General features: G+C 43.8%; 2 protein-coding genes across 2 annotated transcripts; both read left to right on the top strand.

The window, feature by feature from the left end:
• The first annotated feature begins 4,618 nt into the window (after positions 1–4,618).
• On the top strand, positions 4,619–4,929 carry LOC108034784 (uncharacterized). Its single transcript, XM_017109743.1, is given in 3 exon segments — positions 4,619–4,639; positions 4,641–4,862; positions 4,864–4,929. Coding segments are annotated over 3 exon segments (309 nt in total).
• A 12,009-nt stretch (positions 4,930–16,938) lies between these two features.
• LOC108035095 (zinc finger protein with KRAB and SCAN domains 1) lies at positions 16,939–21,263 on the top strand. Its single transcript, XM_017110516.3, has 2 exons — positions 16,939–18,472; positions 19,595–21,263. The coding sequence occupies exons 1-2, from the start codon at positions 18,040–18,042 to the stop codon at positions 21,130–21,132; spliced, it is 1,971 nt and encodes a 656-aa protein (XP_016966005.1). The 5' UTR covers positions 16,939–18,039; the 3' UTR covers positions 21,133–21,263.
• Positions 21,264–24,937: the final 3,674 nt, after the last annotated feature.

The raw sequence follows: 24,937 nt of genomic DNA on the forward strand, positions 1-24,937 counted from the left end.
TGTTGTTGATATATGTTTACCGTCGGGTGACACACACACCCGAATACCCGGCAAGTGGCAACTGCTGCAGCTCCACATAAGTAAATTAGGATTTATGCTTTGTTCTATTTGAGCGCTGCAAAGCCATAAACGATTTTTTATGCACAGCCACTTGGTTTTGGCGCGGAATGGAGGAGCAGTTCGCACCTTGCCGAATACGATTTACGACTTTCAGCATGTGAGAACGTAAAATTGTTATAAATTTGCATGTGCAGAATGCGAAAGAGGCAACTCCGTCTTGGCACTCTGAAAAAAGAATGGCTCCGTATCGCAGTAAAATTTAGTGATTCGCCATAAAACTAACGTGAATCAAACTTGAAAGCTTGACGAGATTGTTAGAGTTTCACAAAACATTTGCTCGGGTTTTATGATTTCATAAAGCAAGCTTATAAAAATATTTGGTTTGTAATTTAAAATAAAATTTGGTTTTTATTTGACTAAATAAATTATAAAATCACAACGGTTTAAATTCACTTATAAAACGGACTAAAAGTATGCAACTGAAAAAACATTTTCGACTTTAATAAAGAATCCATTCATATTTCCGATTATAAATATATGGTTGCATGCTTTTAAGCATCCCTTTATTCTTTTTATTTTTGTAATAAAGCATACACCATTTTTCTGAGTGCCCATGTAAGCACAGCTTCTTTAACGCTGGGGAGGCAATAAACCCAACTTAAGGCCAAGATCAATCGCGGCGGCTTGAGCCAGTTAATGGCACATGAAACTGAACAACAGAGGCACTCTGCGAATAGCCGGCTAACAAAAGGAGCAGTGCCCGCCAAGGAGAAGGAGCAAGACGCGAGGAGGATATATGCGTCCTGTGTTCCCAGCGCCAAGTGAGCGTAATTAATGCGCTCAAATTTATCAAGCTGCATTAGGGCAATGAATGAAACCTGTAACTCATTTTGTCACCGAAAGTAAACAACCTAGTACAATGCGATGTAAACTGTTGCTAAGCCATCGCGTGTGTGCATATGTCTAAAAAAGTTTTTCCCTACTTTCCCCGTGACCCACATGACTGACACTTCGCGATGACGCAAATCTTAAAGCCGAAAGGCCTCCAAAGAGAAGACAAGAAGGAAAACCGAACAGTAGTAAGATGTTGTCGGCAGATAGTCCCCACTGGATTAATGCTGCCATAATTCCACGGGCGGCCTAAGGCCACAGGCCACGCCAGGCAGAGCCTCTTGTGGAGTGGAGTTCATTTAATATATCCGATAAAAGTATTTGCAATAAATCCTGTAAAAGCTAATGATTAATTGCTCTGTAGCTTTTAACGTCAACGCGCATACTGGAGGCACGGATTGTGTGTCAGGCGGCAGCAACAAGGACAACAAAGGCAGCAAAGCCAAAGTGGCAGCGACATTGGCCAACGTGGCGTATGAGTAATTCGACTTTGACGCCGCAGCGCCGCGCGTGGTTTTGCCTACAGCCACACACACACAAACACACCCACAGTCTCACACTCCCAGGATATTCACAAACACACAGATACAGAGGACATTTGTCTCCGCTCTGTTAGTGTATGTTTCATGTTTTGCGTTATTGTCGCTTCAAGTAAAAACACAAAAATATTTATTTCAAATGAGTCCTGTGCACAACTGGGGACTGCGGAAACTGGTAAACAGAATGCTTTCTCTGCCCAACCCCCAACGGCCACGCCCCCGAAACGCCCACGGGAGATACCCTGTAAATGGGATAAAAGTATGATGCGTCTCCATTTAGTAACAAACGAATTATTTTATGTATAAAAAGTTAACAAATTGTAGCTCTATGCATTCCTAGAGACTCAATAGTGATTAAGTTCAGCTCACTTTGTTTACATTCCTTATAAAGGTGTCTAAAAGTATGCAGCAAAATCAGTTCCTTCCCACTCAAAATAAGATGGCCATGATATTTACATAATTAATAACATTTATTTAAATGATTTTTTATACTTACGGACTATAACAAAATATGAGTTCCTGCATTGTAGAGGCTCAAACAATCAGCTAAAATAGTGTTGCATATTTTTAGTCACTTCTATGATATTAATTAAATTAAATTTATTCTCAACGATAATTTTTCACTTAATTTATTTTATTTATCCAGGCTCTCTAGTTTTGGGTACCTCGTATTCGTAGCCCCCGTTTCAACCAAATCGACTTGTTTTTTTTGGGAAATTCTTTTTTGTTTTTGGCGGGTGGCTAAAGTAACTTTCAGGGGGTTGGTCGGGCTGCCGCTGCCACTTGCTTGGCGCCTTTCCTGTGGCAGGGGACCGGGTGAAAGACAGCATTTGCCATAAATTGTGAAAGTGTCAACGAAAGGCAAAAATACACTCACACACACACGCACAGATGCCGGGGCACACGCACGCACGCACTGAGGGAAAAAAACAATGCTAACGACATACAAACAAACAAATCTATACTCATTTCGGCTACTGTACCGCGGTGTGGGGAAGCAACACGCACGCATATTTATTTTGAACACATCTTTTTTTGGCCAGCTACAAATGCGTTATATAAATACGCCTCTGCAGATACACAGACACAGATATACTCGTACATATAGACGGTGGTGTATGGGTCCATAGATTGCCTTTTACATACTCACGCATATTGTTCTAATCAGTGGCGATGTCCTGGCCTCCTTGGAATGTCAATTTTTTGTTGCCTAATTTATTTGGCCAACCCAAACCCAAAACCGAAACCGAAAGCAATTCAAACCACCCTCGGCCAAGGGGGAGTTACTACTTTTGACACCCCCACACACACAGAAACGCTTCAGCTGATTATTGTCATGGTCGAAATTCTCGGGATCGGCATAGATTTTTCTCCCCCAAGAGCTGGTTGGGGGGAGGACTTTGCATAAGCTCCTGCCGCTGACATCTTATGGAAGATGGATAGTTCTGTGGCGTGGTCAGGTACAATCGATGGCCGGCATATTTATGGTGGCCACGTGACCTTTCGCTGACCGCTGGCCATTCGAATATTTCCTCGCAAGAAAAGAGTTTCCTTCTCGTTTCGTTTCCCTTAAGTCTGACAGATTTAAATCCTTCGTGGGGCTGCCCAAAATAATTAATCTCCTTAATTGAATACATGCGATTATGAATCAGCAAGGAGGACAAGCACTTACCACAATTACTGCATTAATTTCCGCCACTTGTCGAGTTGCCCCAAGGCTTTTGGGTTTGGGTTTTCTTCTCGCTTTCCTTTTCACAGTCCCTTTTCGGGGGTGGTACACCATGGACCGTGGTCTGTATGTATATATATAATAATCATAAGGAGCTCCCGAGCATCTGGCCGGGGGCGTTGGTCCGGTGTTCCACTAAATTGGACACATCTGCACAGTTTTTCCCTCCGTTTTCCCCCCGGAGGAAAATCCCTTCCCCTTCCCCGGCTTTTTTGGCAGCGTGTCAATCTTGCGAGTCAAATGGCGGCACGCATGGCAAAGTTTTTCCAGCCCACAGCGAGAGAGAACTGCCTCAAATCCCCGCACGTTTCCGCATTTCTACAATTCTACATTTCCACATTTCCCATTTCCACATCGCCGGGAGTCTGAGTCTGGCGCATTTGCATTTGCCTCCGCACACAATTTGTATGCTTAAGTAAGCCGACTGCGTGCATGTTTCTAATGGGCGGCACAAAAGGTTAGCTTACCTGATGCTGAACACGGAAAAAACACGCTGGAAAAGCGGCTTTCCCGCCCGCTCTTCCCCCTGCCCCTCCCCCTTGCGATTCGTGCAGCAACTGAAAATTCATTTCGCCTCGGGCGTGACTTTTTTAGCACTTTGTTTCCGAGTAGCTACAGCTATACTGAAAACCAGAACCCAAACTTGTACCAAAAACATTTTAAAAAGTGAAAAAAAAACTTTCGATATCCAAAGGTTTGCATACCCTTGTTTCCTACTGATGTTCTGACAGCTACAAATTCGGGAGGTCTTTCACAAGTTTTTATATTTCTTTTAAAAATCTAGTAACCCTATTAAGGTTTTTAGCTAAAGTTGCACATTCAACTGAAAGAAACTATTATTCCAATAAAATATTGTGTTGCATATCACACCTATAGTCCTAGACACTAACCTAACTATACTCCCACCAATTTTAATGAGTTCCCATCTAAAGATACTGTTTACAAACTCTTAAAGATATATTCTAGACAACTTCCAATTACAAAAGTTATCGCACCATCTTAGTAAATATGTAAACGACTTTCTTGCCAAAACGTATTTATCAAGATTTAATTACGATAAACTTTATTGACTAAGTAAATTAAAGTAGAAGTTTTAGTCAATAGGAAGTTTCTATTAGGAACTTCCCGACAACTTTTTGTTTCAATGTCATTTTGAGGATGCCCTTTAGTTGGGCAACCAAAAAGCGAAGAGTATGTGAGAAATGAAGGCCACACAATAAAACCGGACCTCGAAAAGTACGAAAAAGTTTTCAATGACATCGAGTGGCTAAAAAAATGCGTAGACCTTTGAAATGACGAACTCGAGCAATTAACCTCTGTCAGGGTATACAAATGCGAAAAATGGATTTTTGCGAGAGCCACAAAACGCATTCGAAACTTTTGCCTTGGCAATTGCGAAATGCCAAAATGCGAAACCCATTTTTGGGCTCAAGTTGCTGCTGCTGGTGATTGTTGCTGCTGATGTTGTTTTTGAACTTATCAACACGCCGATCACCTGCGACAGTTTCCGTTTTGCCTCAGATACAAGTACGGCGACATGTACCCACCCGTTGGGAAAGGACCAGGAGCAGGACCTAATTGCCCCGCACCCAGTCACAGCTACAGTTCCATTCCCACAACAAACCCTCCGCCCAGACCCGAGCCCATGCCCATCAACCCAAACCCCCGCTCAAGGTGAGCAATGTAAAAACTTCCTGTGCACTCATTTAGTCCTGCTGAGCTGTTGTCCTTTGTGTAAGCGGCGGCGGCAGCAACATCAGCAGCGGCAACAGCAACTGCGACAACAGCAGCAGCAACACCGGGGCAACACGCCCCTTTCACCCGAACAATACACAAAAATAAAACGAACAGGAGAAAAAAAACGGATATAGAAATTCAATACTTTGATTCGTGCCACAAGCAAAACGAAGGAAGTGCAACCATACAAGGTAACCAAATAGCAGGACAACACGTACTACGAGCACTTGTTGGGAGGTACATTTACACTGAGAGAAGAAAGTAATCAGCACTCCAGGGGCTTACAAAAATTAATAAATATTAGTAAATCAAAAGATCTACCTAGGATTTTATCACTGCCAGTAGTATTTATATTTGTGTAGATCTGAAAAGTTCAAGTTCTTAAATGCCGTATATGAAAGCCATTCTTAAGATATTATTATATACAGATAATAAGATTATATTACATTTTATAATATCATATATAATATAGCTCTAAAAAGAAATCACTAAACTTAACACATATATGTTATTGAAGTAATGAGATCCTCTATATTTAAATATTATAAAGTGTAAAAAATAAACAATAAAACCTGCAATATCATCAATCTTTGGAATTTTTGGAAACCATATCATAATTACTGTCCTCTAAAGTCCTCTTATAAGCATTCTGCAAAGCCTGTTATATCTAAATGCAGCTGCACGCCCTATATAGACAAAAAATATTACTATTTAACCCACTGGTCCCTTTTTCGGTTTTTTCCCGTGCAGGATACAGGGCGGTACGAGGGGTGCTGGCTGGGCAACAAGATTTCCCAACTGCACTGGCAATGGCAACTTTTTTGGGCAACATTGCTGCATTATACTTAGTGGTTTCCACTTGATTGATGCCATCTGTTGGCAGCCCGAGCCCACCCAGCGGTGGCGGGAAAGTTCGCCTCCCAACTAACGATCGACAGCAGTGCGAGTGTAATTGCCGAGCAAGTTACGTAGGAGTAGTACTGTTTTCCACTAATAACAACATCACGCAATGCCCGCCGCGTGGGAAAGTAGGGCCGACTTACGGTTGGCTAATTACCGACATACAGATATCCTGCGAGTGTAACTATTAGCAGTCGGCAGGCTCTGGCATCCGGTCTCCGAAGGGGGGTGTAGGGAAAGCGGGGAAAGGACTCTGGGAAAGCTCTCCTCTGCCCGCCACTCACATGTCTGCCAATTATAAGCAACTAAACCGCAGATAAGAGCGGATGCTGGGGCTGCTACCGAGACCATATATCCCTGGCCCGCAACCAGACTAACCCCAGCACTTCCCCAGCTCACCATCTCAGCAGATCCCGAGCCGAGAATCCAGAACCCATCCTCCCAGGGATGTGCTGTCAAAGCGACGTGACTAAGTGGTGAAAAATGATTTCGTGGCTACGTGTGACTCTCTCACAGGGAATGAGCGGGCGTTAAGCGTTCACGGCTTCCTCCTGGAGAAGTGGAGGTCCTGGAGATATCCTGGGAGGACTGGAGCTGCCGGGGGAGCTGGGGAACCCGAGTAGCAGCCGCAGCCATCGAGAGGGTCACTTGACGCGATACCTCCGGGGGGTGAAATAATGCTGGGAAGTGGGTTGGGATTGGGGCTTGGGTTTGGAACTGAGGTGGGTTTTGGTGCGGGAACTGCGAACTGGGAACTGAATGCATGTGCTGGAAGTGTTGTGCAATCGTCAAAGGATCAACATATTCGCTTTGTCTGGGATGAGGTCGGTTCGTGAGGGAAATTTATCAAGACTTCACGGGAAACTTCCTCCTCGCAGGGGTTTGGGTAGGAAAGGGGACCTAGAGGGATAGATGAAGCCCTGAGCGATGAAGACTTCTGAGAAAAGAAAACCCTATTCGTCTTGGACGGAACACTACTTCAGCGAAGAAAGAAAACCCCGTGAGACAATAGGAAACCTTCGCATACAAATATCCAATAAATTTGAGACGCATCATTTTACATTTTTCTTATTTGAGGATTTATTAAATTAGAAGGATGACCCTTGAGCAGGGAAGAATGGTGTGAGGGCTGTAACGGTTTTCCATGGGGAAAGATAGATCTAAAGTTGTAAAATATTTACGAAAAAGTACATGAATAAAAACTTTATAAAAAGGCTTAAAGACAAGAACCCTATGTAGCCATTATGAATAATAACTTTTTTGGTAAATTTAAATTGCTGTTAATCTTTACAATAATCTAAATAATATTTTGTAGTTAAATGAATTTAAAATATACCTAAAGTTGTAAGCCACGTAGATGTTTGGTTTAATCTGCATGCTGTATTATTCATCGTTATTCCAACACACGGGTTCCATCATTCACCTTTCAGTGGCAGCATTTGCCATTCCTCGCTTTTCATCCGAGGCGGAAAGATTCCTTAGCGTATCTGTCGCCAATTCAAGGAGAGCTTCCTTTATCCTGGCCAGGAAAACACCGCTGTCCCTCCCTCGCCGCCCTCCTGTTGCGTGTCACGCTGTCGTCGCTGGCAGCTCTCCGCCGCCCCCAAGGACCAATGCTCGCATCCTTTGGCACCTCCATCCGCCTCAGCATCTCCATCTCCATTGCCAGCGCCTGCAACCCTGCATCCCTGCTCCTTCCCGGCAGTCTGGGCGTCGTTGTCTTGCTGCCAAGTAGCACTCAAAGTGAGTTTGCGACGCATTGCCGCATTGTCGCTACTTCATCAGCAGCCACAGCTACAGTCGGAGCTAAAGCGAAAGCCAGAGCAGGAGCTGGAGCTGGAGCTGTATGGCTACGGCATCAAGTGCAAGTATCCATGTCCTGGCTGCACTTGTGCAGCATCTTCTTCGTCATCGCCACCTCCTTTCAGCCTCGCCTCCTTTTCCCCTCGCAACCCACTCCTGCGACACAGAATGTTGCCAGTTGGCAACTGAGCGTCCGCAGGAAATGAATACGTGTTGAATATTTGTCGAGTTGAAGCACAAGGACATGGAGGATAACATAGAGGATGGGGCTGCCGTGTGGCCCACTCTACCACCCCCTAAGCATCTACATGGCAAACAAGCATCCCAGCACACATACAGCCAGGGTCAAAATTATGACTCTATTTGGTATAGGGAACACAATATTTTAAAAGTGCTGTGTTGGTGCTCTTAAAGGGATCATATAACTATATGCTGGGGTAACACAAATTTCAATACAAACTAGGACTTTAAGATGAATGATTACATTCAATATGTCCTATTGTAAGATATCATAGAAAAATATATACAACTTGTTTTGGAAAATTTAATAAAATACCTATGAAAATAACATAGTTATTAAAAAGTGGTCTTATAAATATACCTTCTAGAACAAATGCCTTATACATTGTTTTAAGTTTTCTTTAGAACTTAGGAACCCTGTTCTAATGGTGAAACTTAAAGAGATTTGGTCCAGGAAAAGGAATATGTTCTGAAACCTTTACAAATTACTTATGAAAATAATTGAGATACCAAGGATTGTACATGTATACTTAAAAGGATCAAAAGGAACCTTAATCTATTGGTGATACTTCTAAGATAATATTTGGAAAACGAAAAATTATCTCCAGCGCTGTTAGTCACACAAAGAAATGTCCTCAGCTATTTGCTTGACCCCAACTGTGTCTGTTTGGCACGGAGTGTATCCATCTACGTGGATGAGCTCCATGTGTCGCTTAGCCTTGCTGGCCGGGCTAATGCGCAAACCAAATATGATATACTATACGGGAATGTATACGCTGCGGATATATGTGCGGCGCAGCATCTGCCACAGATTTGCAAGCGTTTCACAAACGGCAACAACAGCAGCAACAACAGCGGCAGCAGCAACAGCAGTGGCAACAACATCAGCATCCCATCAGCAACAAGCTGCAAGGACCAAAACGCCAGCTGCTGCAAATGGCACGCATGAAAATGAAAGGCCCATCGAATGGGCGCGTTCATTGAGAATTTATTTCAATAAGAGAACTGGGGAAAAAAGAGAGAAAACCAAAATAGTAGGGGAAGTCCGCAGAGGCAGGGGTAAGCACCGCTTATGGGGTACGCTGTACAAGGTATCTTGAAAGGCAGCACTAAAGGCCATCGGAAACTATAATCACGTATGTGCATATGTCTCGGGCAGCACGAGGCTGCCAGGATATCAGCGCTAAGTGCTCTTGTTGCATGCTGCACAAGTAATTAAGATTAGTGACTCAATATGCACACACAACACACACATTAATACTATACACGTACGCATTCGTCTGAAGACAGGATTCCTCAGACAAACAACTTAACTTGTTCTATGCCATCCTGCTTGTTCTGTTTTAGCTGCACTCTGCAAAATTTAACAGGATATTCCTGGCGTCCGCTCTGTCTTAAAGCATCTTAAAGGGGATACGAAAACTCAACTAAATTGTAGAGGGACTTAAGTGGTCCAAAGGATCGTTTGCTTCTAGATATATTATCGACCCAAAACTACTGAAATGACGTATAAATATTATATAAAAAAGGTATATCTATATAGAAAATGTATTAACGTAATAAAGGATTCCTTAAAACGTATACATTTTGCCTTGGATAGGTTATCAAATCCTTGAGTATTAAGTTGAAAAGTGTACAATCCTTAAATAACTATATTGAGGTAACATGTAAATTAAAGTGAATACATCAGTTCCACCTATTAAAGTTCAGTGTAGAGAATTCCAAGCTTTAATTTCCATCTCCTCCAAGTAAAGTGTGTCTTCGCATGGCTTCTCCTCCACTTGGAATTACCAATTTACACAGCACAGATTTGCCGAAAGCATCTTCCTTTGTGCGAATGAGTGTTGGCTCCGTAATTCCCACAAATTGAAGAATCAACTCGGTTCGTTGATTGATGCCTAACCCTCCGCAGTTTTGACTTCTCCGGGCTTCTAATTGAATCAACTGCTGCAAAGCGAGAATGAGGCCTCAGATATTCAAAGTATTTCCCAAAGCGGCTGCATCCTGAAAGCCATTAGTTTATGGATGGCAAACAAAACAAATGCCAGAGGGCGCTAACCTAAGCCTGATCTGGGTCCCGTCCCCTTCCCTAAACGAGTTCTTATCCCAGTCCCGAAATGAAATTCAAGATCTGGGTGCAGCAGAAACCAGAACCTAGAGCCAGAGGAACCTGGGTCAGGAATCAGGAATCAGCTGCTGTTGCATCCACGCAGAGGAAAATGGAAAACGGAATAATGCCAATGTGGACAGCTGTCGGAAAATTGTTGAAAGGCGACTGAAAAGCGGTCTGCGCTCTCTGTATGGGGTTCAGCTTGCCCTTGGGCTGTTTTTTACAGGGTTTTTGGTCCTTGCTTCAGCAGTCATCATTATCATGCCAGAATGCAGTTTTCGGCACTGCGAGAAAACTTGTTTTTAATGTTATATTGCCCCTTTGATTACCAAAAGAGAGTTTTTAGTTCTAAATTAATTAAAAATGGATTTGAAAATGGAATATTCCCTTTAAAACAGGTTTTTAATTACAGCTCCTTATAATTATAATAGTTGTTCTTATATTTTATTTAATATAGTATAACTTTAACAACACAGTTTTCCTATTATCATGTTTTGAAGTCCCCTATTTTGTGATTTAACATATTTTCCTCCTTAAAATCGATTTTCTTCAGTGTGTGTTTATGTAGATCATCGACTGATGTCCCATCTGCAGATCGCTGGGCGAGTCCTTGTCCTCTTTTTCTGCTTGCCGCTCGCTACCTGGACCGCACCTCAACTTTTGGGCCAGGGTTCGTGCCCTACCCCTGCCCCTTTCCTTCGAGTTCCTCACTCATGAGGAGAGGTCTTTGAACTCCAGGGCTCGTCTAACGATTTGTGGGTTTCATTCGCTTTGTTGTCCGACTGCAACAGCTGCCAATTTCGCTGTAAAGAGAGAGGGGGGAGAATCCCTATCCCTATCCCTATCCCTGTCCCTGTCCCTATAACGATCCCAGTGAGATTTCCCCCCGCCACTGACCCAACTTGATAGCCCTATCTCAACACCAGACCCGATTCGTCCGAAAGTCCGAAACAAATGTAATTAAAAATACAAAGTTTCGAATTACCGGAATGGTAACTGGATTCTGAAATGAACTGGAACTGGAAATGGACACACGCGCGTCCAGTTTTGGGGAAGCCCTAGCAAGTATCCTCCCATATCCTTCACATCCTGTCGCCGGATATGCTAATAAGTTGGCCCATCAAAACTGGGCAAAGTGCAATTTCGGGCGATGACGTAAACTCGCCTTTATTTCACTTCCCCTCGTTGGGATGTTGTTATTGTTCCTTTGTCCTTTTTTTGTTTTTTACCTGTTTGCTGTTTCTATGCAGACGCCAAATGCCAAAAATGGGGTGGCGTTGGGTGGTGCAGGGTGCCATGGGGTGGCGAAAGAGGAAGTGCCTGTGGAAGTGGCAGCGGTGGTGCCGTGTTGCTCTGATGATGATGATGATGATGATGATGATGACGATGGGGTGGTGGTTGTTGCACACAGCCATTCAAAAAGGAGTAACAATGAAATTACAGCAGGAACAGGAATAAATAGCATTTGGGAAAAACTCGACAGCGCCGGGACGCAAAAGGATGTATACACCGAGTGCCGAAAACCCAGAACCAGCGCCAGACTCAAATTCAAACCCAAAGCCAACTCAAACTCTAACCGCCAGACTCGCAGACTCCCGGACACAGACATCGCGAATACAATAAAGATGAAAGAGAAGTCAATTGCGGAGCCATCGAAGCGTGAATACTCTTTGTCGTGCCAACTGATTGGTTTATGGTGCCATAAACTACACGAGTCACAGGGCGACAAAGGGCACGGCGCCCTAATCAAAGGAAGCTTTACAAATTACATGTTGCTCGGCCTCGCCGCCTTACTACACCTCGATTGTTTCAGATCCTTATTGCATCGGTTATTGGAAATACTTGGGGTCTAACCCGAAGGCCTCGCCGAACATATGTCCGCGAGTCAATGGGGTATAAAGGTATCCCTGGGATAAGCGAAATCAAATAAAGCGAAATTCGCCGAGGCATTAAAGGAGCGTTTTCAAACATCAGCTGTTGTATAAATTAAATCGAAGGAATTTATTTGCTTTGTTCCTAAATAAATATAAAGTGTACCCAAAAGGAAAAGAATTATATTTGAGGTTTGGAATACTTTAAAGTATTTAAAAATACTCCTAAGTCCATCTTTTCGAAGATCTTTTGTAAGATATATAAAAGTTATGTCTTAGATTATAAGTATAAGGAATAGGTCGTATCCATAGATAGAAAATATTACTACTTGCCATTTTTATTTTTCAAAAACGTTCATATATTATTTTAATCTTGTCCATAAAGTTGATTTAGCTTTATCAACTGGCAAAAGAGATACAGAAATATTTATTCCTGCTCAAGGAGTATAAACAAATATTTCGGTATTTATTATGAACATCAATAAATAATAAAAAAAATCATATTTTTTACACCAAAGAATATATTATAAAGTACGCTTTTTATATTCTAAATATTACAAGCCTTGATTTCTGATCCTTAGCCAACTTTCCCCGTATATTTTCATATTCCTTCCTATAGGGCATGCACAATACACAATTCAGAATCAGACCCAGACTCAGTCTGGTACTCTCGTGCTGTTTCCACTTTAATACATCATTGAATGGAGAACGGAATGAGCATGCCAGACACCTGGTTCCCCCGGGCTCTGTACCTTTGTGAATTTTTACCTCCGCAGCGCTGCCGCCGGCTTGCCTTTCCCTTCGGCCCTCGGCTAGCTCTGGGTGCCCAGTTGGGAAAGGGCAGGGGTGATACTCCTTCGAGGCAGGAGGAAAGGATCAACAGTTTCTGGCTATAGCTCGGCTACAGCTGCCGTCGACGTCACTTCCGTGCCACGCGAGCGTCACACTTCAGGCGAGGAGCGAGCGAGACAGCGCGAGTCACGACCATATAGAGGGGTATTCGAGCAGGGTTGGGTCGCAGGACTGGGTTGGGGCGGCGTCGGTTATAGCCAAAGTTTCGGGGCAACTCGCTAGGCAACGCCAAATAGCCCTTGGCAAGCTGACAAGCCGAATGGCGACTGCAGCCAGTGGGGTGTGCATTTTAGATTGGGCTTAGGGCCGGGCGTAATACCCACCCATCAACGGGAAAAAAGCAAGGGGGAAACACCCAAAACAGCTGGGCCAGCTGCAGCACTTGTAGAGCATTTCCTGCTCCTGCTCCTGCTCCTGCTCCTGGCTGCTGGTCCTCGCTTCCTTGCTCCTGGCTGCTCCTGCTCCTGCTGCTTTTTGCACGCTCGCAAGCGCGCTCAACTGAATCCCCGCAACTGGGCTGCGGTGCACCTTTCGTCCTCTCGGACACACCTCCCCCCACTCAAAACTAAATAAACTAACAGGTTTCAGCAGTATCTAATGGGTTGACCAACGCAATACCCTTCTGGATGTGATTTAGGGATACAGTACTATATCAAATTAACTTATTCCGCTATTATATTTTTTATTTTTAAAAATGTATTTTAAAGGGTATTACAAGTAAGATATTTCTATATATTTATAATATCGTGTGTGGATTGAGGTAAAAATATATATATATCTAGGGTGTTAAAGTAAAAATGTTCTGTACAAAGCTATTCAGTTCGGAAGATAACAATGACCTAATGATCGGCTGTTAGTTGCTACTACGAAAATCATTAGAAAACTTAATTGAAAGTCCAAATAAACCTAATTAGGAGTTTTAAAAAAAGGTCCTCAAAGGTCCTGAACCATAAAAAAATGTCATTAAGGCCTGCAATATTATAACCAATAATCTAGGTAGTAGGTCAGCAACAGCGGACACTACCGATCAAGTACTTGTGCTCATGGACCCTACATATATCTCCCGAAAACGTGTCGGAAACGGCACCCTGGCAAGCCTTTAAGCCCATTTGAAATACTCCCTCGCAGGGTATGGAACATGGAATAAACAAAAACTAATAGCTGCAAACTTAGCACACACACCGCACCGCTCGTAAAACACGAAACAGGAAAGGCTGTCGCTGCATTAACCATATTGTCCTTGTTCCAGGTGAGCGCGCCCCATTCCGCCCGTCGTCCTCTGCCGGCTGCATAATTTCGGTGGCAGCACCCATAGTATAGCCGCTTTTCCTCTGCCACTAACAAACTATTCTACATTTTCCTGTCGTGACGCGTGGCCCAAGTTCCGATTCGCTAGCCAAAGCCAAAGCCATATGGCCCACACGGAGTTGTAGAGCTTGAATCGCCTCAGTGCCCCGCCATCTGCAGCCTGCCTTCCGGATCGAGGTTGGAGTGCTCCGTCTACTCGGAGAGGGTGTGGAGTGTGCGCGTGGCCAGCGATCGAGGTGCTCGACGAGGAGTGGGTCCTGGGTTCCTCAAGGAGGCGGAGGGCGCGCCTAACGAAGCGCAACAATTTCGTCGTGGGCCGCATAAAGCGCATCTTGACGGAATCGCCTTCAAGTCTGTTGGCTGGAAAAGCAGATTACCATTTGCAGGGAGCCGCGTGCCAGGCGAGTGGTTTCGTCAGCAACTTAAGAAAGGACATGCATGGAGAAAAATACACCATGGGGTCTTCAAATATTATTACAAATTATGTACCAAATATGATTATAACAACATAAAAAAGGTTTATTTTTGAAAGGTTAATGCTATCACAAAATCTAAGGAAAAAAAATATTTTTTAAATCTGTAAACTATAACTTTATTTTAAATCTTAGAATATTGAGAATTATGTCTTAGTTTTTACAATTTGTAATATAATACAATCTTTACTGGCCTGATGATAAATTTTTTTTTAATTTAGGGATTTAATATCTTTATAATTGTTGACATAATCCTATAATATAATAATATAATACTCTTTAGGGTTTTTAAATACCCTTGAATAAAGTCACATAAATTTCTGGCAGTGCAACCCGAGTGGGGTTGATCGGGCATATTTAGGGCTTCCTTAGAGGTGCCGGGCGTAGGGCGAGTCCAATTCCATTCGTTTTTTTTATAATTAGTGCAGCCGAATTCCACAGATGGTCTATACGTTACTTTAACATTAATATTTACATACCGCTGTCCATTTCCAAGGAATGCCCGAGGAGGTCGAGGTCCTTATGGCCTGTCACTGCGCGAGATGGATGGACAGATAGATCGCTGGGCACTTCTTGGTTTTCCTCAAAAAATTCGAAATAGTTTAAACAAGGAAACCGTACAACAAAAGGTTGCATCTGTTTCGGCTTTTCGATGGTTGGGCTGGGCCGGGGAGCAGGAAGTGGGTTGGACACAGGGCCCGGGGGATACCATAGTAAGCCGAATGAAAATTCCAATGAGAAGTATAATTTTTAAAAGGACTGCTGCAACCAAGGGCTGCAGAAGCGCCGCTAAGCTCGTCTGAGGCAGACAAATTGTCTGTTGTCGCTGGCTAATTAAAAGGTTAAGAACTTTGTAATTTAAGTGTCTGATTATGCAAAGCTCCGGCTCCCCGTTCAGCTAACCGAAGCTCCACTTTAATTAATTAGTTTTGTGTGTGTGTTGCACTGACTGAGAATGCCAACAGATTGTATATGCAAGGAAGTTACTTGTCAAGATGTTCGGGGGATTTTATAGGGGGTCATTTTGAACAGATTGTTCAGCAGCTTCTTGGAGATTTTCTTAGGTACTTACTTTTTAAAATTAAATTGCTGAATTAAGGTACATAAAATGTGAGGGCTTATGAATGTAAATATGTTTTAAAGTTCTTTAATACTTAAATTATTAATTTTCTTAAGTAATATCTTTCCAAATGTTTCAGTATGTTCTATTAATTATATTTATTTCGAGCTGAAATCGAGGCACAAGGTAACATATTTACAAACATAAATATTTGTCAGACTGCAAAACGCCGGACCCTTTTCATAGTTTCAAAAACCCTGGGTATTCGTCCCAAAATCGAGTTCATTTCATTCTGGAAGCGTGGCATATGACACATCCAGCTGTCAATCAAAACGAACTCGGCGGGAGCTGCAATTAATCATCCAACGATTTGAGTTGCCGCACTCATATCCGACCTCTGTGATCTGGAAAGAAAACCACTTATTCATGGCCAGTGGAGGGCCGTGTCCGCAGAGTGAGGGCGACAGAAGTTAGTTTGTGCTGTTTATCTTGTACTAACTGAGTTAGAACCCAAGGACCAGCGACTGTTGCATCCCCTCACCCCCAGTCCCTTCATATATATGCTTTTATGGAACGAGAAGTACACCCGCTGTACCACCCCGTCGCTGGCAATTTGTTCAAAATCAGAGCCAAGCAACAAATGCAATGCAACAGCAATTAACTCGGCACAACTGCCACATTCTGGGCGAGAAATCCACCCCTCGAATGGGAGCCTGAAGCGGCCAAGAGCCAAGAGCCGCGAGCCCCGAGCCGAAAAAGTTCCAAAAGGGCCAAAGAGCCATGAGCCAATTCTCAGGTACGGCTGGGGTCCTTTCCCCACCCCAAAGAAAGCAGTGGAGTGGGAGGGGTGGGGAAATGGAGAGAGAGAGGCGCAACAATTTTTGAAATTGGGAGATAGCAACAGCGGGGAATGCTCGGCAATGGAACACTTCCTGATTGTTGCCTGTCCGCTGGGGAGGTTCTACACCAGGCGATTTTTTAAAAAAGTTTAAAAAATCCCCTTGTTCAAGGGGTTTTATGATATATTTAAGGACTGAAAACTAACCCTGGTAAGTTTTAAATTTTATTTCCTCTTTATAGCCCTCTGTTACATCAGTTAACTTACCTTTTTAAATATTCCTACGTGTGTAGTAGCCCCGGGACAAGCAACAGCAATAGCAACAGCTACGCTTCCTTGCTTGGGGGTTGGATTTTAGGGGCTGTGCCGCTCTCAGGCGTTCCGCTCTCGCACTCGCTCTCGCTCTTCCCTTCGGCTGGCGAGACGATGTCGGCTCCAGTTTCGGGTTCCCACCGTTCTTCTGGGGGTGGACCACCCTTATAAGCAGGCTCTCGGGCCGTCCGACTCTCATAAGCATTCAAGAGTTGCTTACGTTCGGTTCGTTCGCATTTCTTCTCTATCTTATATAATATTATATTTTCTCCTAAATCAATTTTTTCACTACCAACAACAACAACAACAATAACAACTCAACTATTCTCAACTCGCGTCAACCTTAACTTAACTTTCTCAAGCAAAAAAACCTACAACTCTACCACTACAACTCTGTCAACTTTCCGTTTTTTAAACTGAAATCTACCGAAAAACAAAACATTTATTTTCGACTCGAGCATCGAACAAGTTTTGTTTCCAAACCACGGAAAAACAGAGGAGAAAATTGCCAGCCGAAAAGCCAGAGAGGAGCAGGATACCCCCAGAAAATAAAGAATATCCCCCCGTTATGTTTTGAGTCCGATTCCGTGTTAAAAACAAAAACGTAAACGTAAACGCAAATGTAAATGTAAAAATCGATAAGCCACACGCAGCCAGCCAACTGAACGCGAACGTGTCCGTGTGTGTTCCGTGGAGCAGGAAACGGGGGGTACTGACCAAAAATCGGTGGCCCTGGCCAAAAACGCAAAAACTCCGGCCCAACAGAAATAAAAAATACGAAACGCAAAAAGCACGAGAGAACGAGCAGAAACTCCAGCCCCAATGACGGATACGGGTCTGACAACGAATCAAGCGCCGAAATGTGTGAAGTGGCTGTGAAACCCGAGGAATCCTAACTAAAAGCCCCGAAAAAACCAAAAAAAAAAGCAATACCAATTTACAATAAAATGCAAATTACTAAGAATATTTAACCGAAACACTCCACACACCACAGACCCACACACATGAAAACACACACGGCCGGATAGCAGAGATGCCAGGTCTGAGACCCAACAACCACAAGCTGTACGACTAAAACCCTAACAGATCTTTCGGCGAGCCAAACTCTATATACAATATATATATTTTCACATGCGAGATAACAACAGCAACGTTTCCTTTCCGCTTTTGCCACGTAAAATACCCCCTGAGACGGTCTTTGCTCGCTCGAAACTCGACTCTAGCTTCAGCACTTAGCCCTCTAAGATCTACTAACTGGATCCTGAACTCCAAAACTCTAACCTCAAACTAAGACGGAAGACACGGAAAACCAGAAGATGCCGCGCTGCCTGATAGCCAAGAAGTGGAAGGCCTATCCCTGGTTGGATCGGACGGAGGATAGTACTAGCCAGCAGCAGCAGCAGCAACATCAGAGTGCCGCCACCTCCTCTCGGGACCTTGAGGAACTGCATCTCAAGTCCAGACGCTCCACGCTGGATGAGGACGAGGAGATCGATGTGGTGGGCGATAAATTCCTGATCAAGCTGGAGAAGCAACGCACAACAGCAGATGCAGCAGCCGCAGCAGCAGCAGCAGCCACATCCTCGGAAGCAGCAACATCGCACAGCAGCAGCAGCAACATGGAGGCGGCGACGACGACGACATCGAAGTGCTGGGGCCCCAGTTCACCCACGGCGGGCACCACGGCTCCAAGTCCCCCGCCCCACTCGCCGGAGGCGGCGACGCGAGTGGCCGGCAATGTTTACAACGGTAAGTTCGCCCCCGGGAAAGTGGGGAAAGCGGGGAAAGCAGGAAAATCGGAAAATTCAGGGGGGGCGCACGTAATCGCTGTCATTGATGTGGCCATTGTGCGATTGCGAAACAATTCCGAATCAATTTAATTGCCTTTGTTGTCACTCAATATTGTTTGCGATTCCGGCCAGAGGGCTACGGCCACCCTCGTTGGCAAATGCCGACTCGGTTTCCCTTCGGCGTGAAAACAATGGCAAATGGCGAAATTAAACCGTTTCGCCGGATCTGGGTCCTTCGTTTTGCTAGAATATGTGCCCCATCAAAGCCTTTTACGTACAATTGCGAAATTAATTATTCAGTGGAAATTAGACATTAAATAGATAGTTTGCCAGGATTCTAGGTAAACTTAAAGAAGGCTCTGTGAATGTCAGTGAAGATTTAGCCTTAAAAAGCTTTGGCAATACCTCGTACTTAATTTTTGTATATAAAAAATCTTTTAAGTTGTAGGTATCACCAACAAAGTTTTCTTATAAAATCCTTTTAGAAAATAAATTTTTTCCGCCTGTAAAAACCACTATGGTTATCGTAGCACAACTTCAGGCGTGGTCCTATGATATTCAAGTTGACCTTTCAAAGTTTGTCCTTGGATTATAGAAATTAAGCGCAGAGGAATCATAAAGTGGAACCATGTGACGGCAGCAGCCCTTCAGTTTACAATAAATGCTATTGTTTAAAGTTCTCGAAAAGAAAAAGCTCGGGAAGAAGGACAAAGGATAAATGTTTTGGCAGCTTATAAAGGAAAAGGAAACAGAAGTTTTTTTTATAATTTCAAAGTTTTCAAAGGTGCACGTGCAGAAAGTTTAGGTAACTTAACTCAATTCTTATGAGTATATATATATCTATAATTTTAAAACAAATTTTAATAACAAAGTAATATATGATAATTTTTATTACAAGAACAGTATAGCATACTTAAGGGGTGATACTTTTGGAAATCTTCTATCCTCTTTACTTTTAATGGGATTATCTTATGAAAACGTGTTGTATGATATTTTTTATAAGAAGTTTTAGATTTATAAGTCTTTCTGGGCCGAATAACAATTAACCCATGATTTCCCCTTTTTTCTGCCTCCCTTGCAGGCTACACCCGCGAACTGTCGCCGCTGCACTACACCGCGTACCTGCCCCGCATGGAGAGCGAGATAACCGTGATCCGTGCCGCGGCCACAGCCCTGGTGGCAGCCAGATCCTCCTCCGGAAATGGAAGTGGGGACCAGCACCTGGCCGCCTACCAGACACCGCCCTCGTCCACCACTTCGTCACCCTCGTGCTCGCCCAGCGGCGCCGGCGATCGGTACAGTCCGCTCTCGAGTGGCCAGACCTCCAGCGAACGGAAGTGCTTCAGCAGCACGGGGGCCACACTGTCGCTGCCGCCCAAGAAGAAGGACATCTACAGGCCGTACTCACTGGATGACAAGCCGGCGCACGGGTACCGGAGAAGGATTCCGGCGGAGGAGGACCTGCATGCGGCACACGCCATCCTGGATCTGAGCGCCAGCACGGCCTTCCACCCGCCCACGCAGCCTCACCAGCTGCAGCAGCAACAGCAACACCACCATGCACAGCAGCAACACCTTGCCCCGCAGCAACACCATTACTTGCCACTGCAGCAGCAACAGCCGCAGCAGCAGCAGCAGGCACACCACACCCACTTGCCAGCTCTGGAGGCGCATGCGCATCTGCGCAGCAGTTCCATTGCCGAACTTGCAGCAGCGGCCAGTGTGGTAAATGAGCAACGCCCCGCCAGCAATGCCTCGAGTGCCAGCAGCAATCACATGCCCAGCAGTCCCAGCAGCCACTCGAGCAGCAGCAGCAGCGGGAGCAGCAGCGGCCAGGTGCAGAACGAGAACAGCAACACGACCAACACGAACCAGGATGGCGAGTGCCTCCAGGATGGGGAGCATGGTGGCGGCGCAACCGGAGCGTCGGCCAAAACGGTGGCCTACACCTACGAGGCCTTCTTCGTGAGCGATGGTCGCTCCAAGCGCAAGCATGTGGCGGATCCGGCAGCCGCCTCCAGCGGAGTGGCCACTACCGACCAGCAGAAGACGAAGTACACCTGCTCCGAGTGCGGCAAGCAGTATGCCACGTCCAGTAATCTGTCCCGCCACAAGCAAACTCATCGCTCGCTGGACTCGCAGTCGGCCAAGAAGTGCCACACCTGCGGCAAGGCCTATGTTTCGATGCCCGCCCTGGCGATGCACTTGCTCACCCACAAGCTGTCGCACAGCTGTGGCGTCTGCGGCAAGCTGTTCTCCCGGCCCTGGCTGCTCCAGGGGCACCTGAGATCCCACACGGGCGAGAAGCCCTATGGGTGTGCGCACTGCGGCAAGGCCTTTGCAGACCGTTCCAATCTTCGGGCGCACATGCAGACCCATTCGGTGGACAAGAACTTCGAGTGCAAACGGTGCCACAAGACCTTCGCCCTGAAGTCGTACCTCAACAAGCACCTGGAGTCGGCCTGCCTGAAGGACGAGGAGGAGCTGATGATGTCCATGTCGTTGTCCATGCACGATAGCAACAGTGAGAGCGGGGCCAGTATGGCCTCGTCGCCGCCACACGAGTTCCTTGAGCGCGTCAAGCTCGAGGGCAGCGGAGGAGCCACGTATGCCATGTAAGCGTGAAACACAGGTGGGGGCTACAGAAGTCTCTAGAGTTTCGAAATCCCAAACTGAGGGGAAAGATCGGGCTCGTAGGACCAACCTGTATAAAGAAAGCAATGGTCAAGGCTCCGAAGCTCAAGAGATTTCTGCGGCACTGCCCATGCGAAAGAGGAAGGATGTGCTGTAACTGCATAGCTGGTTAGTTAATTTACCGTTAATGTTAAAGTTACCGTTACCATTTACAACTAGGTTAACCGATAGACGTTTTTATAGAAGATACATACATCACAATACGTCCAAGAGCAAAGTGTAGTAGAGTAACACAGAGACTGTAGAAATTCGCATTAGGCAGCCAAGCAACAAAATACTCAATGGGTGTGCTCCCGAAACCTCTCTGGCGATTTGAAAACTCCTCTTTTCCAAGGTGCCTCCAAAAGTATGCAAAGGAAACTTACGAATGCAAAGAGAGCTTTCGGGAACACCCCCATGCTAACCAACTCGAAATGGTTCTTCTTTTAAACTTAAGTGAGTTGAACATTCCTAAAAACCCAACACATTCCAGAAAAAAAAAACGAAAAACACAAAACAAACACCCCAAACACACAGAGAGCCTTGTGTATGAGGTGCTAAAGCCACATGCATTCCGAGAACCTGAAGAAATCTAAGCAATTCTAGCAGCTATCTTATCTATCTTACGACTTACGACTTACAAAAAACAAAAGCAGACACACACACATAAGAGTACTATATTTAAATGCATATATAGAGTGTACTATAACCTGTAGCTAAACCAAACTAAAAGAAACAAACGTTTTAATCTACCCACTCTCTCCAACTAACTCTCGAAGAACACTCTCCTCTAGCTAACACTAACTCTAACTCTTACTCGAACAATATCTCCCTACTCTCTATCTCTATCTCTTTAATCGACAACGTTGACGACGACGACGAAGTGATTAAAATTAATGCAACGAATACAAAAGCAAATGCAATGTTTCTCAAACAACGAATTAGGACTTAAGGGCAGCCTATCTATAAGCAGTAATTACGAGTGCTAGCCACTAAGCAATTTTAACCTAAGTCACACGAACGCGACATTTAAGCACTCAACAATTTTTAGATTCGATATAAAGACAACGATACAAATTAATCAAAAAGCAACAAAAACAAAGCAAGCAGGCAACAAAAAACGAAACGCAAAGCAATATTTAGTCGGGTGTTGCGAACCGGTTCAGGTGGGAGCGGTTCGAGAGCGAATGTTAACAAATCGAAACCAGAAAACAACGAGGACCAACTCAAACTCCCCGAGAACTGGTTGTGTAAGCCTCATATTAGCCCCTGTAGAAAGCATCACGATCACGTTTATATATAGGTCAAGTCCCCCAATTAGTTCATTCCGAAATCAGATCATTTATGACTAGAAGAGCATTGCAGCAGTCACAGAGGGCGGTTCGAGAAACCTAACCTTACTTTTTGGGCGATCTTTTTCCTCAGTCAATTAGCACTGCTATCCAGTGAAGCATTATTTAATTTAGTCCTTAGAAGTGAACATCTAGTCGCTGTTTAACAGCAAAACTCACTTACCTAATACCAAAGCCATTCCCAGTTTTTAGTATCCACAAACATTGCATTCCGTTCGAGGCCCAATTAGGAGTACGGCGAATAAGACCAAAGAAACCGGGGGGAACCCAAAATCCCCCCAAGTATTCGATCGCATAGAGAGAACCCCTCAGTCGCAGAACAGAGCAGAACAAATATCGAGTGTGATCTAGTCTCAAGCATTTAACAGTACACTTCGTCCATGCGTGAATAATACTTTGCACTTTTTCGACACTTAACCGACCTAGTACGATATTACTTAGCCCTATATTACGTAACTGTAACTCATATTCATTCATTCAATCATTTACTCATTCATTCATCTTCATACTCACACAAAAGCTCACACACACACAAACCGTAACTCATTCGCTGCACAAATCTGTAAATATTAGGATATAGCGTATACATCAGCATTATAGTATCATCAACTGAAATCAGCTTCAGCAACCGATCTCAAAGAGGAAGTGGGGAAAGAAGTGCAACGAACATTTTGTAGCCCTAGTCGTAGCCAAGTTTAGATGACCCAAAAACCAAGCCAGAGTTGTTGGTGTTTCTAAGCGGGTATCTGGGAATATGAATATGAGCATAGAGGATATATACATCTAGAATACGTATGTAGTTGCGTAATATTTACAAAGCATATATTATATACAGCTAGGGTAAGTCTCCAGACATGTACTCGTAAGTTAAACTAGTAAGTATAATCACGAAATTATTTTTATACTGTTGTTCGGAGGAGGGAGCGTCGGACGAGAGAGATGGCAACACTTTTAAGGAATAATATTAATCGAATAATCGATACGAGATCGCAATCGGAATCGACTAAATCGGCTAAAGTACCAAAGCAAATACTCAAACAAGAAAATAAGAACCCCTGCAAACCGCAAGACAAATTACAAATACCATTATTTCAATTACAACTACAATTAATTATATATAATATATAGCGTTATCTAGATCATAGTCAACTATTATTTACGTATCGTTTATGATTTATCGAAGCGAGAAGTGTAATGAATATTTATGAAATTTGCATTATGAGAATGTTGAATTGAATTGAAGCCCGGCAATAATATTAAATTTTAAAAATTTTGTATAACAATTGTATAGAAGGCGATGGAAAGTAAAGCAATAACTTAACTTAACTAACGAGTTAATCGATTTATTAGTCTTAAAGAATACTGTAAGGTTGGAACTACTTACAATTAGCAATCGAAGCACACTTGTAAAAACGAAAAAAAAAAAACAAACGGAAAACAAATGGAAAACATGGAAAACCGAGAGAAGCAATTATAAAGTTACAAATATACAGTACATATTAAATAACCACACATTTTACAAGCGAAACAATGTTTTTTATTTATAAACCAATTCGGAGTCCTTATTATTTCAACTGGCTTTTGTTGCTGAGTAACTTTTGATGAATATGAAACGAAGACGAACCCAAAGCAATTCGAATATTGTGATAGTCCAAATACACACTAACAATTTTCAGAACTATTCGTTAATTTTGCTCAAAGGAAGAAGCAAAACAAGAGAAATCAAATTGAGCTCCAGAAACTTTTAATAGTAATAACGTGTATCGAAAAGCAATAAAAAGTAGTGGTAAAGATTTATAAAAAGAAGAGAAGCGAGTAAGGGAGGGCATAATTTAAAATTTGTAAAAGAAACTCTCTATGAAACTACTAATTATACCCCCATATATACCCAAATATATTTGGAAAAGCTTTAGCCCAAATTGAACTTTTCAGTTGTTCCAATCACGCACACTCACTCAGCGCCCCAGGATCATCTCAAGATGTATTGTTAAAACCAAGGAAATTGTTAAAGTTGATACATTAGTAGTGTAGGACCCACATATACATTTAAATACACCCATTTACCCTGTACAGACGCATGAATGGAACCAGCGCAACGCGAAATGCAATTGTTGAATTCAGTATTTGTAGCATTAGGTTCATGATCCATTGTTTCCATTATCTGTTGCTGACACCACCCCCAAGTGAACAACCCAACAACCGAACAACCGAGCAACTGAACAACCAAACACCCATGGCAACACAGTGTTGTGTGGCGTTGTGTTGTCCTTTTTGTGTCAATGCAGTTTAACGAGCGCTCTTTAGGCGGACGCGAACAAAGGGAAATGTAATAAAAAGCAGGCGAATAAAAAAGGGGGTGGTACACCAGGGGTCTAAACCACCCCCCACCACCCCTCGCG

The sequence above is a fragment of the Drosophila biarmipes genome, chromosome 3L, assembly GCF_025231255.1.
Source record: "Drosophila biarmipes strain raj3 chromosome 3L, RU_DBia_V1.1, whole genome shotgun sequence".
NCBI classification, from domain to species: Eukaryota; Metazoa; Arthropoda; class Insecta; order Diptera; family Drosophilidae; genus Drosophila; species Drosophila biarmipes.

Excerpts from the sequence above, each read along its gene's own strand:
- LOC108035095 (XM_017110516.3), top strand. The coding sequence starts at position 18,040 with ATGCCGCGCTGCCTGATAGCCAAGAAGTGGAAGGCCTATCCCTGGTTG. Across the intron at positions 18,473-19,594 it reads GGCCGGCAATGTTTACAACG|GCTACACCCGCGAACTGTCG; the intron begins GTAAGTTCGCCC and ends CCTCCCTTGCAG.